Source organism: Rhincodon typus, chromosome 18 (genome assembly GCF_021869965.1).
Source record: "Rhincodon typus isolate 14 chromosome 18, sRhiTyp1.1, whole genome shotgun sequence".
Lineage (NCBI taxonomy): Eukaryota > Metazoa > Chordata > Chondrichthyes > Orectolobiformes > Rhincodontidae > Rhincodon > Rhincodon typus.
Genome location: NC_063349.1, coordinates 42,453,066 through 42,470,352, shown reverse-complemented (window position 1 = coordinate 42,470,352; position 17,287 = coordinate 42,453,066). Strand labels below are relative to the sequence as shown.

Below are 17,287 nucleotides of genomic sequence, written 5' to 3'. Positions count from 1 at the left end.
AATCTAGTGAATTTTCTCTGGACTTTCTCCCATGTTTCTATATCTTTCCTTAGATAAGGAGCTCAAAACTTTTTCCAGTATTCCATGTGTGGTCTAACCAGTGCTTTACATAATTCTAGTAAGAATTCCCTATAAGGTTTTGGAGTAGATCTGTAGCTCGGGTTGTGGGTGTTGAGGTTGGTTGGGTCTTTAGTTCGGGTGAGCAGTTGTCGTAGGGTTGACGTGGGCTTGTGTGCCACTCTGATGCCCAGTGGTTGTAGGAGTCTTGAGGTTTTATTTCTCTGTTGTATTTGTGGAGCCGGGTGTGTGCGTCATTTATCATTACCCTTACCATCTTGCGGCCGTTTTGTTCTGCTGTTTTCCGGGCTTGTGGGTTGTTGATGGGTGGTTTGTACTTCACACTGCGTGGTAATACCTGGTTCCGGAACTCACCACAAGACTCCTACGACCGCTGGGCATCAGAGTGGCACACAAGCCCACGTCAACCCTACGACAACTGCTCACCCAAACTAAAGACCCACTCCCCGCCATGGACAGGACCAATGTCATCTACAAAATCCCCTGCAGAGACCGCGAGAAACACTACATCAGACAAACAGGAAGGAAACTAACAACAAGAGTACATGAACACCAACTGGCTACAAAAAGACACGACCAATACTCACTCATCTCAATCCACATGGACAAGGAGAACCACCACTTCGACTGGGACAACACCAAGATCCTGGGACAGGCTAGGTAGAGACAAGCATGAGAATTCCTGGAAGCGTGGCACTCCACGAAGCATGCTATTAATAAACACATTGAACTCGACCCCATATACATTCCACTATGAAAGAAAACTGCAAGTGAGGCAATCCATCTCAATGGACCCCAGAGTTTAAAAACCAGGCGAGAAAACACACCGATGCTTCATCGGAGGCTGCACTGAGGATGTTACCAAGCACGGTAACGAAACGTCTGCAAAACAACAAACCAGCTCAGCAAGCCAACCAACCTCAAGAATTCCCTATTTTTATACTTCATTCCCTTTGAAATAAAAGTCAACATTCAATTTGCCTTCCCTATTACCTGCTGAATGTGTGTTATCTGTTTGTGATTTAATCATGAAGGCCTCCAAATCCCTCTGTGCTGCAGCTTTCTACAATCTTCCTCTATTTAAATAACATTCAGCTCCCCTCCTCTTCCTGCCAAAGTGCATAAGCTCACATTTTCCTACATTATATTCCATCTGCCAAGATTATATCCACTCACTTAACTTGTATATATCCCTCTGCAGAAATTTTGTCAGCCTAACCAATTGCCTTCTTACCTATTTTTGCGTCATCCAAAATCTTGGTGATAGTGCATTTACTTCTGTCAGCCGAGTTATTAATATATATTGTAGGTAATTGTGGCCTCAGCACTGATCTCTGTAACACTCCACTAGTTACATGTTACCATCCTGAAAATGAGCCATTTATCCAACATTGTCTTTTATTAGTTAGCCAATTCTCCATCTGTGCTAATATACTACCTTGATCACCACAAAACTCAAGTCGTCATTTCTGGGAACCTTTCCGTAGCTATCAACCACCTATTTGGTAAATTGCTTAAACTTGGCCTATGTTGTGATATTTTAGTTTTTAATTTAGAAACAACAGCTATATGTGTAATGGCCATAGCAATCTTGAACTCATTCTTTCAGTTACTTTTGAAATGCTGTGGGATTCATGGATGAGATGGGGGAAGACTGGACTTTAATTCTTTGTTCTCCTGATATTGGCATTAAACCAGTTTTTTATCTGACAATAATATGACTATTCGTCCATTTCGTCCTTTTACACTGTAAGCAAAACAATTTAAACCTAAAATAAAATGAAAAACTGTGGATGCTGAAGATCTGAAACCAATTCAGAAATTTCTCGAGAAACTTAGCAGGTCTGGCAGCATCTGTGGAGACAAAACATAATCTAACTGAGCAGAGTTAAACATAAAAAAAATGTAGAATAGTAAAATTTGATCTTTCTCTTTTGAAAATGTTCCCTGATGTTTCCCCAAAAATCAGTCATGTAAATGGAAAACACTTATTGTTTTTACTTGAAAATAAGTAATGTTCAAATGTTTTCATTTCAGAGATCAGGCGGTCTTCTGAAGAAGTCATGGGTAGCTCTTGTAGCTGTCCAGATAAAGACACTGTCCCAGATGACCATCTAGCAAAATTTAAGGTAATCTGTTTTAAGCTTGGAGATATTAAGAACTGCTGATGCAGGAGTCAGAGATAACACAATGTGGAGCTGGAGGAACACAGCAGGCCAGGCAGCATCAGAGGAGCAGGAAAGCTGACGTTTCGGGTCGGGATCCTTCAGAAAATGAACAAGGGTCCCAACTCAAAGTGTCAGCTTCCCTGCTCCTCTGATGCTGCCTGGCTGGCTGTGTTCCTCCAGCTCCACACTGTATTATCTATGTTTTAAGCTTACAATCTTTTATGTGCATATGTATGTATGTTTCTTTCCCTCTGAAACAAGTTCATATGTATTTGGAACATCTTTGTTATTCACCCCTGAAAATTTGTTCTGAAAAGATTTGTTAACTATTGTTATGTCTGAAGTTGTGAAGTTGAGCATCACAATGCTCTACATAAACTACTTGTAGTTGGTTACTATTTGAAAAACTCTGCAAAAGCTGCAACCAAGAGAAAATGTTACAAATAGAGTTAAAGAAAAACAAAATCAGAGACTTCAGTATTAGTTAGAAGCATAATCAGGGTATATCTAGGATTCTGACCTTCACCAGTATTTTCTAACTCTCTAGCATAAATAGGGTCCCTGTTTTTAACAGTGTAGCATTGCCCATGCTAATGGAGATCCAGAAACCACATTATATGAATCTTTGGATTGCAACTGTTGTTTTTCGATTGAGTTAAGTATCATGACGCCCAAGTCCAAAAACAAAGTCTTTTTCCATGGAGTTGGGATTGACGCAAATGTTTGATATTTTGGAGCATGTTTTATTGTACAAGTGGCATTTAGTTCATAAAACTCTAACGTTTAAACTGTATTTTTTCCACAGGTGATTAACGTGGATGATGATGGTAATGAGCTGGGTTCTGGTATAATGGAACTTACAGATACAGAATTGATTTTACATACACGGAAGAGAGATCCTGTGAAATGGCCTTACCTCTGCCTGCGTCGTTATGGCTATGATTCTAACCTCTTCTCTTTTGAAAGTGGCCGAAGATGTCAAACTGGGCAAGGTATGTCAGCCACTTGTTAACTGGATTTAGAAGAATGACTGACTCTCTTAGAATTTGTATTCACAATTATGCTTTGCTTTAAGGAGTTGCCTTATTTTGAATTCAGTTGGAGCTGCTCTTGTGTATATAGTAGACACAGACACACACACAGAGACACAGTTTTAACAGCCTTCTCGCACTCGTTGTTTTGGTTGTAAGGCCATAATATGTAGCAGCACAAATTGGCAGTTCAGCCAATCAAGTCTGCTCTGCCATTCACTGAGACCATGGCTGATCTGACAGTTCTCAACTGCTTTCCTGCCTTGTCTTTAATCTTTGATTGCCTTGCAGATTAAAAATCTTTTTCAGCCTTGAATATACTTAATGATTAAGTCTCAACAGCACTCTGTAGTAAAGAATTGCACTGATTCACAACCCTCTGAGAGATGATGTTGTTCCCTGTCTCTGTCATGAATATCTGGTGCCTTTTTTGACATATGCCCTCTGGTCCTAGACACACTCATAGCGGGAAACAACCTTTCCGCATCTACCCTGTCAAGACTTCTAAGAATCTTATACATTAAAATAATGATAGTCATTTATTTCATAGACTGGGTTCCTTTAAATGTTGTTTTTAAATGATCAAGATATTGTCCTACACCAGCACTTTCAGCAAGGACCACTGATAATGATGAGAAGCTGGATCTCTTGCTTTTTTTTTGTTCCTGGCAATAATCCTCCCCCTCCCAAATCAGAAAAGTTGAGGGCTACTTTGGTGCCCTATTGCAATGACCCAACTCGGCACAGACTAAGGAACTTCTTGATCTGAGTTCACTCAATTTTACCAACCATTATTGCATTTAAAAACTATTCTGAGAGCTATTTAAGATATTTTGATTTGAACATTGCTGTGTAATTACAATTATAGGAGCAAAAGATAGAGGTTCCTAATAATTTCATGTTGATTTAAAATGTACTTTGTTCCAATATTTAATCTTCCTGAAAATGTGTGATGTGTTATGTCACCCTAAGGTCGTCACCCCAGTTATCTTAGTCTAAATTCTAATTCAGCAATTAAACACAATTAAAATAACACTGAGGGATTGCTGGTGATGGTGTCCTTCTGATAGTTTAAACTTTAATGTAATTTGCATATTTTGGTGGTGTAGCAGATCATTAAGTTTCCCATGACATTATTCAAAGAAGAAGGTGTTTGTCCAGTTCTCTGGCCAACATTCTTTTCTAAATGTAGAATCAAAATTATGTTAACCAGTCATTAATTTTACTGTTTGAGAGAGCTTGGCTGTTTTTCAAAAGTCCAAGTCATGAATAATCTCTATCCTTCACAGTACCTTTAAAATTGACAGGTCAGCAAAGATGGCTGTTAATGGTAAGGCCAAATGTTGGCAGTGAAACTATTCACGTAGAGAAGCCTTAGGTTAGAAATTCAGTAGATTTACTTCATAAGACAAAGGGTATAGCTTAAACAATGAATGAGGATGTTCAAATTGTGAATAGTGTATTTTCCATGGCACTGCACATTGAGTGAAGAACTCCATCTTGAAGACTGGATGATTGAAACTGGACAAACAAGTATAGCGAGTCTCAATTTTAAAATTATACGTAGAATCTTTGTGTTGATTTTGGAAATCCAATCACCAAGATTAGCAAATTGGATAGCAGGAATAAACACACTTCAAGCACAAGGTTTATTGTGTCATTTGCAAACTACGATACTACCACTGGAAGAAGTAATTATGGAATGATTAGGCTGAACATTAGTATTAGTTTGTGTTCTAATTGAAAGTGTTTGTGATTAAGAAATTTGCAAATAGTTATTTAGCATGGGTTCAATTCCCATATGGGCTTGAGATTACAGGGAAGGTCCTACCTTCTCAACCCTGCTTGAGGCATTGTGACCTCAGATTAAACTACCACCAGTCATCATTCTCTCTAGCCTCTTGTGCGCTCTCTCTCTCTTCTCCCCCCACCGTCTCTCTCTTCTGTCCCCCATCCCCTAACCTCACGCACTTGCTCTCTTACGAGAGAGCAGCCTGTGGTCTTCTAGGACTATGGTGAGTTTACCTTTTTTACGAGTAATAGTACAAAGCCAACACAACCTATCACCTTGAATTAAGTAACATTTTATAGGTTATGTACTACCAATTAAGTTATTTTTACACTGTTGCAATAAATATTTTCTTTAGATTGGTTGTTCTGGTTTGTTTTCAGATTGGCCAACTTGTAGATGTGATTATCAGAGTGGCACACTTGCAAACAGTTCTTTGCAGAGGAAAAATAACATGTAAACACTGCCTGTTTTAACGTGACGAAATAGGCAGCAGACATTCTCTGGCTCATTCTTGGGCACATGCCTTGGCAAATTAGTCGATCTCCCCAGTTTAAATTTAAATTTGACAGAATATGATAATTGTTATCCAATTAATGCATTTTCATGACAATACCTCTGCCAATCAGTGCACTGTCATCTGCTATAAAAACGTTGTTTCCAGCCCTTTGCAATTGTAATTTTGTGAATTCTCCTGATGCATGTAAAATTTAAATTAAAATGTCTTTTTTTTAAGCAATGCTCTAGTTTATTTTTAATCTATTTCCCTGTTACGCTAATCATGAGACTAATGTTAATTGGAGCATGATTAAAACGTCCTTCACTTTATTCTACTGCTTTTCCTGGTTTAGTAACATCTAATGAAAAACAAGTTGGTTTTTTGTCCTCTTCCTTTTTAGTACATATGAAGGAAACCTATTTGGTCCAAATAGGTTTGCCCCCTGTTGTGCCAGCACTACTCCCTTTGGGAGCTTCTTGATAGTAGACACTTTTAAACGCTGTGCTGGCACGTTAGGTGCCCAACCTATTTGGACCAATAACTTGTATGCAATATGAAGTAAATGTTTGAGATGTCATAATTGGAGTTAGATCAGTAATCTATCTAAGTCAAAAACTGTTTATCTTTTGATGAACTGTTAACAGGTCAAGATTGCATGAGTAGTGCTGTCTCATAACTGAATGAACAATTGAACCTTATCTTGGTTTGTCAGTTATTCCGTCAAATCTACTCTAGTTTGTGTGTATGAGGAAATTCAGCATATTAAACCAAAGCCTTATAGCAGCACATCAATGTTTCTATGTTTTACTTAAATGCAAGAGTATCTTGAGTGGTCATGTCTGTTTCTTGTCTATCAGCTGTTTGAACACGTTTTGTCCGGGGATGCTGCAGTTGATTCTGACAGATGTGCAGCTTAATTTTGTAATTAAGAACTTATTTTTTCTGTGTTCTGTTTCATTTGTTAACCTTTTTCAAGGAAACACAGCTTTTTATTTAATTGAGAGAAAATCTTTATCTTTCTACTTTGTGCTTAAGATTTTGTACCTATGTACCTTTAAACCTAAGATGGTGCTGGGAATGATGATATTGTGAATTTTTCACTGTACTCGTATACTTGAGTACATGTGACAAACTCTAATTCTAAATTCTATTTCATTATTTATGAACCAGCTTGAAGCATTTTGGAGAACTGAAACTACATATAACTACAGTTTGATGTTTGATTTTCACAATTTGGTTCTCCTTTAGCAAAAAGTGTGTTTTTCATTCAGTAACATCAAGGGATAAACATCTTGCATGAATTCAAATGCTCATTGGTGTTTCTGTGGCAAAAGTTTATCAAACTTTTTCTGCATATAAAAATCATGATTCAGTCTTGGTATTTAAGAAAATAATCAGTTCTAGCATTTAATACTTAAATTAACAATGTTAACTCTGACTTAATGCTTACAATGGAAGGATAAATCAAAATGCTGGGAAAGGTGGACATTACAGGGTTTCTCTCTGTACGTGTAGTGGTAAGTGAAGCTCCCTCTGCTGTTCATTGCAAAGAGACACAATACTGGTGAGATGGCTAGTATTAGTGCCTGCCTTTTACTGTGTGTAATTTCTCAGATGGGCTGTCAGTTGTACATCTGTATGAACAGCAATGCCCACGCACTGACCACAAACCCCGTCTCTCCATAGTATCATGGAATTTGTGGTTTTTTTTCTTCCAATTTTGTGACAATTTATCAACTTTTTTCCCTTATGACCTAGTTCTGTGTTTTATGTTAATTATTAAATGCACCAATAAAAGTCCACATGTGGTTCTCTACAGTGGTGTATTGTTTATCCATTAGATAGCTGAGCCTTATGGACTACAAAGACTTGATTCATGGTCTGTCCTGTGTTATGGATTCTCAGCTGGATTGCTTTAATTTGCTTTGGTGACACTGGGGTGGGAGTGGGACTGTTCCTGACTTCTGTCTAGTGATGTCTGCTGAAAAAATGATGATGGTTCCTGGCCAGAGAACCCCATAGGATGAATAAACTGCCAGCTCTCGATGTCAGGTCTTGAAAGAATAATGGCCACTTTGGTGAAATGCAGAGACCTTGGAGGCCGTAACTCCAACATGGATTCAGTATCTTTAGGGGAAAGGGGAGGGAGGAGGTTTTGTGCATCATTGACATGAACATCATGATTTAACAATTTTCATCCTTGTTTTCAAATCACTGTATCACCTTGTTCCTTCCCTATCCCTGTCATCCACTTCAGCACCATAACTCTCAAAATATTTGTGCATATCTAATTGTGGATCTAGTGCATCCCTGACTTTAATCGCTCCACTTTTTTGTTGCCAATGCCTTTGGTGTCTGGCTTTGAATTCTGGAATATGCACCAAACACCTCTCCTTCTCTATTTTTTATGAGGCTCAGTGTCAAACTTTATTTTGAACGATGCTGTAAAACTTGCAATGTTTTGTTTAGGTTAAAATCAATATATAAGTTTGTACTTGTATTAAACTTGTAAAAATGTCAATTTAAAAAATTTATAACATTGCATATCTCAAAGTTATCACACATCTTTCAAAATGTCTTGTATCATTTGCATATTAGATCTTTAATGTTTATCGATTGTTCTTTAGGAATCTTTGCTTTCAAATGTGCACGAGCAGAAGAGATTTTCAACTTGCTGCAAGATATCATGCAGTCGAACAGTATAAGCGTAGTCGAAGAGCCGGTTATAGAAAGAAATGAACCACAAAATGAATTGGATATTCCGAGAACTCCACGAACACCAACCAGTGAGTATTCTTGCTATTTTTGTTCAGATGTACTTGTCAGCGAACAGCTTCACCTTGAAGGCCAAGAGTCTAAAGATGCTCCAGCCATTAAATCAGCCTCCGTGTAATTCAAAGCCAAAATGTTCTCTCCTGTGATTGCATCCAGCTGGGAGGTTAATGTTCAATTATTAAAATACAAATAACAAATCAACTAGCCAGGAAGAGATGCCAAATAGGGTAAAATTGGACATGCAGTCATTGAAGTGTAGAAGAATGAGAGGTGATCTTATTGAAACACGCAGGCTGAGTTTAGACAATTCTTTGACAGAGGAGTGAAGGATTATAGAAGGCTGATCACAAAGTGGAGTTGAGGCCATGATCTTGACAATGTAGGCTCGGGTGGCCAAATGGTCCAGTTCCGCACCTATTTCTTTTTGTTGGATTGAAGTTTGTGCCAGTAAACTTGAAAATTCACAACTTTTAGTCACAAACCTAATGTCATAGGCTTCTTGACTCAACAATGTTGCTAATTTTGTCATACTATTGATGCTTCCTGAATTAAATTTCAGATCGTCAGCATTTGTAGTACTTGCTTTTATTCCTCAGTTCTCCTGCAAACATGCAACTCAGAAAAGTCAATCAGCAATGAACAGTCGACAAGATAGCGTTAGGCAGCAAAGTTTTTCAGAAGCTGCAGTATATGAGCAGTAGAGGATAGGACACCAACTAGGAGACCATTGCTTAATCAACTATGATGGTGACAGTAGGATGAATGACAGCCTTAGCAGGGATTGGTCTGAAATAGGTTGTGTTCTGGAAATGGCAGGAGCCAAATTATGTGATGGAGAAAATATGAGTTCAGCAGCTAGCTTAGGGTGTAGGGTAGGATTTCAACATGTTGGCTCAGCATCAAACAGAGAGTGTCATGAGAAATGGAATTGTTAGCAAGGATGTCATGTTTATGGTAAGATCTGAAACAGAGGCTTCAAAATTAACCAAGTTGTAGGACACCCTTTCTCTTTAATGAATAAGCCCAGAAAGCACTGAGCTAGTTCATATCAACATACAAAATGGTCTAGTTTATCCATCAAATATGTTACATTCAACTGTGTTGCAAGTTGCCTATGGGAGGAAGCCAGTCAATGTTTTGAGCCTGCTTCACATTCAATGAGCTAATGGCTAATCCAGGTCCTAATTTCATCCACACACCTTGGCTCTATGCTCCCTGATGTAACTATCTTGCAAAAATCAATCCGTCTCAGATTTAGGTAAACCTTTGTTGCACTCCCTCCATAGCCAGATAAAGAGACTAAAACTGACACAATGCTCCAGGGGTGTACTCTCACTAAGGCCCTGTACAATTGCAGTGACCCATCCCTGCTCCTGCACTCAAATCCTCTCATTCTAAAGGCCATTGCTTTCCATTACTACAGGTTGTATTCTGATACTGCACTTAACATAGCAAAACACTCCTAGATGTTTCATAGGTGTGTTGACAGCAAACCATGTAAAAAGATATTAAGAGAAATTATCTGATGCTTCATCACTGAAGTAAGTTTTAGGAGTATCTTACAGGATGGGAAGGAGGTTGAGTGTGGAGAAGTTTAGCAAGAATGTTCTCGAGCTCGGGTCTAGGTAGCTGTTCACGCGTAGCCATGATTCCAGGATGTTATGTTGGCTGGCTGATGTCAGGGTCAAGGATGTTGTGAAGCAGCTGCAGGACGTTCTCTTGGTTAATAATGAACAGCCAGAGATTGTGGTTTGCGTTGATATCAATGACAGTAGCTAGTAGGAGGTTGAGGCTCAAAAGCAGACTTTAAAGATTTAGGGAGGAGGTTACCAAGTAGGACCCAAGAAGCTGTAATCTCAACATTACTTTGTCTCACATGCTAGTGAGCATAGGAGTAGAAAAATTGAACATTTCAACACAGGGTGTAAGAATTATAGGATGGAGGGTATCAAATTTCTCACCGATTCTGGGGCAGGTGGGGTGGATTAAATCTTATTAGAGTAAGTCAAAGGGAGATTTGCTGCTGCTTTGGGGAGGATTTAAATAAGATTGGCAAGGGATGGGAATCTGAGGGAGCTCTGTTTGGAGCGCAGTAGAACTGGTAATAGGAGATAGTAGTTAGCTTAATTTGATGCCAGCTAAGCAAAGGCAAATATTAAATGGGAGCAGAATAATATTAAAAAGGTGGGTTTAAATGTACTTTATCTGAATACACACAGCATTCACAACAAGGTTGATGATTTGAAAGCACAAATTGAAGTAATGATTTAATTAACATTACAAAAAAGTATCTACAGGGTGATCAAGATTGGAAACTGAATGTTTAAGGTTATTATTCTTTTAAGGATAGGCAAACAGGATGTGGTGTAGCACCCTTAATAAGGGACTACATGAGTATATTAGAGAGAAGATTGAAGGATCAAGGTGTACAGTCTGCTTGGGTGAACCTAGGAAACAGCAGTCACTGGAAATTTTTGAACATTTTCTCATCGTTGAAGACACTTTAATATTAATCAGGATACACTAACCACTTTAAATCTGGGCATGAATATCAAAATAAAAAATAACCATGAAACAAGAATTGTTTGCTCCTGTAGTTTTCTAAAAATCTTTGTAATTTGCGAGACTTTGGTGGTTATAATTATCAAAAGCTGCCTATGATACTTTTTTGCATTTAGCTGTGCTGATGCAAATATTGATTTAACCAGACTTCTTGCTGCTTTCTCTTTCATCAGGCTGAGCTGAATTTTGATACTGTCAAATTTCTGATAAAGTGGTGGTGAGCGTCCATGGACGTTCCCCCAGTTGGCTACTTTAATTCAGTGGAAGATCCTTGGTAAACTTAGGAATCAGTACTTCGAATCTGCAGGTTTCTACATCACTTCTGAAGTTAGAGGACTCATGCTTGTGACGGGCCACATTTAAAAGTGAAAGCTTCCATAGGGCATACATATTTCAGGATTTTTTTAAAGTTAAGTTTTATACTGTAAAAATGTAATTTGAATAAGCATACAATATTTTCTACAATTATTTGTATTTCATTCCTTACAGCTCCAGGTTTTGTTCAACCAAGTTTACCAAATGGATATCCTCGGTACCCATCATTTGGAGATGGCTCTTCTCACCCTTCAACACGACATCCATCTGTAGGTAGTGCACGTCTGCCCTCATTGGATGAGGAGTCAACTCACCCTCTGATTCTTTCAGAGGAACAGGTACGAACAGTGTGACATTTTACCCTGAAATAATTTTATAGGTAAGAAAAAAATGTGTTTGCATATCGATGCAAGGAGCTAGCAAACTTTGCTTTTACAAATGCATAATATTTGTGAAAAAAAATGTGGAGTTTCAAAGAATGAGAGATGATCTCATTCAAACATAGAAATTCTTATAGGGATTGAGGTGGTGAATGAAGGATTTCCCCTGGCTGGGAGTTTAGAATCAGGGGACAAAGTCTCATTAAGGGCTAGACTATTTATGTCTGACATGAGGAGAAATCTTTCCGCTTGGAGAGTGGTGAATGTTTGGAATTCTCTGCCCCTGAGGGCAGAGGAGGTTCAGTCACTTAAGATGTTCAAGACCGGGATTGGTCAATTTCTGCATATTAAAATTGTCAAGCAGTACAATCCTACAAGTGCAGGAAAATGGGATTGAAGTAGAAGACCAGCCATGATCTCATTAAATAGGATACCTGGTTCAAAGGGCAGAACCACCTAGTGCTCCTATTTCTTAAGTTCTTGGATAACATTTGGCTTTTTCTAAAATTGTTCAAGGAAGAAAGTCAGGATATTAAAGATTCAAGTTAATTCTTCAGATCTGCAGAACAGAAAGCTCTTGAAAATAGGATATGTCTTGTACTTCATGCTGAAAAAAATGTCTAGATTTAGTGGTCTTTGGCTAAGCAAAAGCACCCTCTAATAGCCGTGAAGAAAGCTGCCCAGCTCTGTGGCAAAGATGTCACCTTTCCAAATCTCTTTGAATGTGACTCCGGGTCTTGGGTTTCTGCAGAGAGTGAAATAAATAATTGAAATATACGTGTGGTTTAAAGGGAATCTGAATTGTCATGAGGAAACTTGTATTATTTTATAAAAATGCCGAAAACTTGACATTCAACAAGTATAAAATTGTTTTGTCTGCGACAGTGAGGCTATTCAACAGTGATTATGAACTTCATACGCTATCTAAAAACCTAGTTACTTCTCATTTGACTCGTAGTTTAAAAGAGCAAACCTTTTATCTGATCAGTGATTTCTACCTGGTTCATTCTGGGTGGACCCCAATAGTGAATCCTCTGGGAAAGCATAAAGTCGCTGACAACATGCAGATTTCTGCATTTAACTACAGTCTTCAGAAGTTTCAGTCAATTTCAGGGGAGTAATGATGAACACTGACATTTTTGCATAATTGCTACTAATTTCAAACCATATTATCTGAAGAAACATTTACAGGCAGTCCACGACTTATGAACATTCGACTTACCAATGCCAGTGCTTACGATCAAGATCACATACAGGGGTGTATTAACATTAACTTTAAAGATCCCACATGCGAATGTTTGCTCGTACTTACAAACAGCTATTTTATACAGTACTGTATTGTGTTCCAAATTGCGCACAATGATAAGAACAGAACCCATTCGTAACCCCGGGACGAGCTGTACTTGAGTATGAAGACATTATCACTCTAATTTTGGTGTTTTTTTTCTCCGGGTAGGGTTCATACTTTTAATATGGTTCTTTCAACATGGTTCTTTATGTCTTTGTGTTGCATCTATCCACAGGTCCATACATACGTCAATACCTCTGGTGTACATGAAGAACTGAAAAACAGATCCACTGGGCAAACATCAGTGGAACTCCAGCCCTTAAATGGTGATGTCTACAGAGAACCAGGAGATCATTGCTGTTCAGTGGAAGAGAGAAACCCACAAGTTGTCTTTGAACCTGAAGGGGTTAAGTTTGTTTTGGGACCAACTCCTGTCCAAATGCAACAAATGGAAAAGGAGAGACAGGAAGCCCTTCGAAGTGAACAGACAAGTGGCAGTGGCACAAATTGTACTGATTGGGACACTGGTTACGACAGTGATGAGCGCAAAGAAGCACCGTCTACTAATAAACTAGGGTTTGAAAATCTTAATGGCCTGTCAATCTCCAATGCCTCAGGAGGCAGGCGGAGTAGACTGACGTCAAATAATGGTACAGATGCTCAGAATATAAACAATTCTGCTCAGAGAAGGACTGCACTCTTGAATTATGAAAACTTGCCTTCTTTGCCTCCAGTGTGGGAAGTACGGAAACTAAGCAGAGATGAAGAAGATAGTTTGGGACCAAAGACACCTTCTCAAAACGGTTATCACACTAATCTTGATCAAATGCACAACTATGTCAATACAGAGAATGTAACTGTTCAGCCTAACGTACACAAGGTTGATTTTTTACGACAACTGGATTGTTCTCCAAGTGTTTTTAATTTTGATATAAGACGACCAAGTCTTGAACATAGGCAGCTGAACTACATCCAAGTTGACTTGGAAGGTGGTAGTGATTCAGATAATCCACAGACTCCAAAAACACCCACTACTCCACTTCCACAGACTCCAACCAGGCGAACAGAATTATATGCTATGATAGACATAGAAAAGACTGCTGCCATGTCAAACTTACAGAAAGCACTGCCAAGAGATGATGGAACTGCAAGAAAAACAAGGCATAATAGTACTGACCTGCCAATGTGAGCCAAGGAAGCACTATTTTGTTCAGTTGCACCTTTGTTAAATAGAGACAGACTGAGTTCTCTCTTCTAAAATTTGACAAATTAATAGACTTAATTAAGGAAAAGTTATAGGAATATTGTATTTTGAGCCTTACATGCTATACCAGTTTAAAGGGAATTCATGCAGAGCAGGAACTCCATAAGAACACCCTTTTTGACTTATCATTCTACAGTTTAAACTTAGGTTTTAGAACCTGATAACTTTTACAGTACTAATTCCTTCCAACTGTCTTGGAATTAAATGCCGCTCCCACGAACATGACATGAATGCAGATATTTAGGTCTACTACTTTGTGGGCTTTTCCAGCAATCTTACAGATCTTTTATATGGTATGTGTATTCTTTGCAGGCAAATGGCATACCTAACTAAATTTATTTTCTGCAGTTTCTATTGAGATTGGTATGTGTCTCATTAGCCTTAACTGATGCTGATATACAACTTGATTTTGCCACCAGAGTCTATGTATAAATGTGCATTAATCACTTTGACCAGGCAGTAATATAACATTGCTGAGGATGTATCATGCAGTATATCCTTAGTTTCAAAGGATGTTTTTGAACGAGATTTAAACATCATGTTTGTGCCTTGTAGCCATCATGTTCAAAATACCTTGCTATCAATGCTGCTCCTTTTGCTTCAAATAGTTCACTTTCTTTTACTAGTTTCATTCAGGTCTAATTTGTTGAATGGAATCACATTCTGAAAATGAAATTGCGGTTTTGTCCAACCGAAAATTAGAATACTTTTGACATGATTATAATTTGTCATATTAAACCTTTAGTCAGTGATGGTGCCATTTAATAATTGCAAAGAAGAAACAGAGACCCTCCATTCCTAGACTATAAAATACACTAAAGGATGAAAACTTACATTTAATGTTGCTTGGCTATTTTTGTATTGTACAATACTGTAAATTTTTCTAACAAGCATTATAAAATGATAGTCTTGCATAAATGTAGTGATTGTATAAAAGTAGTAAAATAGTTTAAAATTATTTTTACATAGGACACAAAAAATAGTACAAGCTCAGAGTGGCGCACATCAATACTTAACTTTGTTGTACATTTTTCTATATATATTTTAGCCCCTTTGGTGTTTGAGTTGCAAACATTCCATGTTTTCTTGCATTGCTCTTTGTCATAACTGAGTATGAGATGTACGCCAAACAAAAAATTAGTTAGAAGTTACCATATTATATTGTTTGCATTTCAGGTACAGATATTGTTTGCCAAAATTGTTGGTTTCAAGGAATGCCCATATATTTTGTGCCTGAGGTTGTCAAATGTCAAAAGTGCCAATACTTTTTGTAGCATGAGAATGATGATTTTACAAACATTTGTAACTGCAACACATTACTTGGTTTACATCAGTCCTCTAGTTTTTAAGTAACGCCAAATTTTTTTAAACAAATCATGGTTTATGTATCTGGCAGCTGCCCAGAGCTTCGGTGTTTAATGGCTCTTGGAAATTCCCTGTGGAATAAGCTGCATCTTGCAAAATGAGCATTGTACTTAACAGTGTATGATTAATAAACTTTTTTTGTGCTGAATAACAACTGTCTCTGGACACATTATTCACATTTATTTCTATTGTGGAAAGCTGCCCCTCAATGGGTAAGAGGGAGGCAATATAGTGGAGACTGATTAAAGCCATCATTACCAAGCTAGGACACACGGCGAGCAAATCTGAACGACATAACCCGCTGCCTCAACTCCAGGAAGGGGGATGAAGGGTACCTAACTGACTAGCCAACCCACCTCTGCAGCTGGGCAGTGGGGGCTTGCTGGAGGATACCTAGCTAATTCATTAACCCACCACCTCAACCGTGGGAAGGGCAGGAGGGTACCTGTCTAACTCTGTAACCCATTGACTTTACCCTAGGAAAGGGAAGGGTACCTCACTAACTAGGTAACCTACCATTTTAATGATGTAAGAAAACAATTGTGGATGCTGAAGATTTGAAACAAACAAAAACAGAAAAAGCTGGAGAAACTCAGCAGGTCTGGCAGCATCTGTAGAAAGAAAATGGAGTAAATGTTTCAAGTCCAGTGAACCCCCCGCCCCCTCCAATAGGGCTGGACTTGAAACACTGACTCTAATTACCCTCCACAGATGCTGCCAGACCTGAGTTTCTCCAATTTCTGTTCTTGTTTGCACCACCTGAACAACTCCACTGTGAGGAGTGGGGGTGTACCCTAACTAACTAGTGCACCTCTGATGGGGCAGGGGGAGGCAATGGTCTAGTGGGGAGGGCAGTAAATAACATAACTAACTGTCACACCTCCCAGTTGGGGGCAGGGTGGCTAATGACCTAATTAATCCGCTGCATCAACATCCAGAAACATTAAGGTTGGCAGGCAGAGTAGCATAGCACAAGCTGAACCAATCATTGACCAGCTTGCAGGGGAAGTCAGAGCATTTCAGAGAGTTTATGTCAAGTCAGTTCACCTGAAGCTGTCAGAAGATGACATTAAAAGTGTGTTCGAGGCCTTTGGAAAGATTAAATCCTGCACCTTCGCCCCAAGACCTCTCAAAAAGGAAGCATAAAAGATATGGATTCATTGGTATTCTCTTGGTAAAACTGGTTTTGTGATAGTATTGTGGAAAAAGGTAGGCATACATTTTACAAAATTAAAATCAAAGACCTGGGAGGTAGCTAAGATGAAATTGGATAGAATGGGGTGATCTTTCATCTCCGGGTTTTGGCAATCACTCCAACCCAGGTAGATGAGTGATGGACTACTCTCTCAGCTTTCTGTAAATCATGAGTAATGAGTTTCAACACTCTCCACATAATTTCTTTTTGTCATTTTATCTTCCTTTTTTCCCTCCTTCCTTCTTTCCTGCTGCAAAGCATCGTGGCTGCTAAATTTGGTCAGAATGCCACTTATCTAGCATTGATGGGCTGCCAGGACAAATAATGTCAGAATTGGATGTCCTGATGCACTAAAAGTGACTAGAAGAAAAAGCTCCATGCTAGAATCCAAGGACAAGTCATGCACTTCATCAAAACTGCTAATGTCAGCTGGGAGCAAAGTGAAAAAGTAATCATAATGTGAAAATGTCTGGCAGTTAAACACAACATTGTTCTGGGATAATAGGAACTGCAGATGCTGGAGAATCCGAGACAACAAAGTGCAGGGCTGGATGAACACAGCAGGCCAAGCAGCATCA

At 38.7% G+C, this 17,287-nt stretch overlaps 1 protein-coding gene across 1 annotated transcript in view; it reads left to right on the top strand.

Annotated features, from left to right (window-relative positions):
- frs2a (fibroblast growth factor receptor substrate 2a) overlaps positions 1-15,665 on the top strand; it is a 44,868-nt gene extending 29,203 nt beyond the window's left edge. The window contains exons 3-7 of the mRNA XM_020529164.2: positions 2,116-2,207; positions 3,052-3,238; positions 8,193-8,351; positions 11,392-11,555; positions 13,121-15,665. Coding sequence (XP_020384753.1) covers positions 2,142-2,207; positions 3,052-3,238; positions 8,193-8,351; positions 11,392-11,555; positions 13,121-14,074 — 1,530 coding nt within the window. The 5' untranslated portion in view covers positions 2,116-2,141 and the 3' untranslated portion in view covers positions 14,075-15,665. The remainder of the gene's footprint in view (positions 1-2,115; positions 2,208-3,051; positions 3,239-8,192; positions 8,352-11,391; positions 11,556-13,120) is intronic.
- The last annotated feature ends 1,622 nt before the right edge of the window (positions 15,666-17,287 follow it).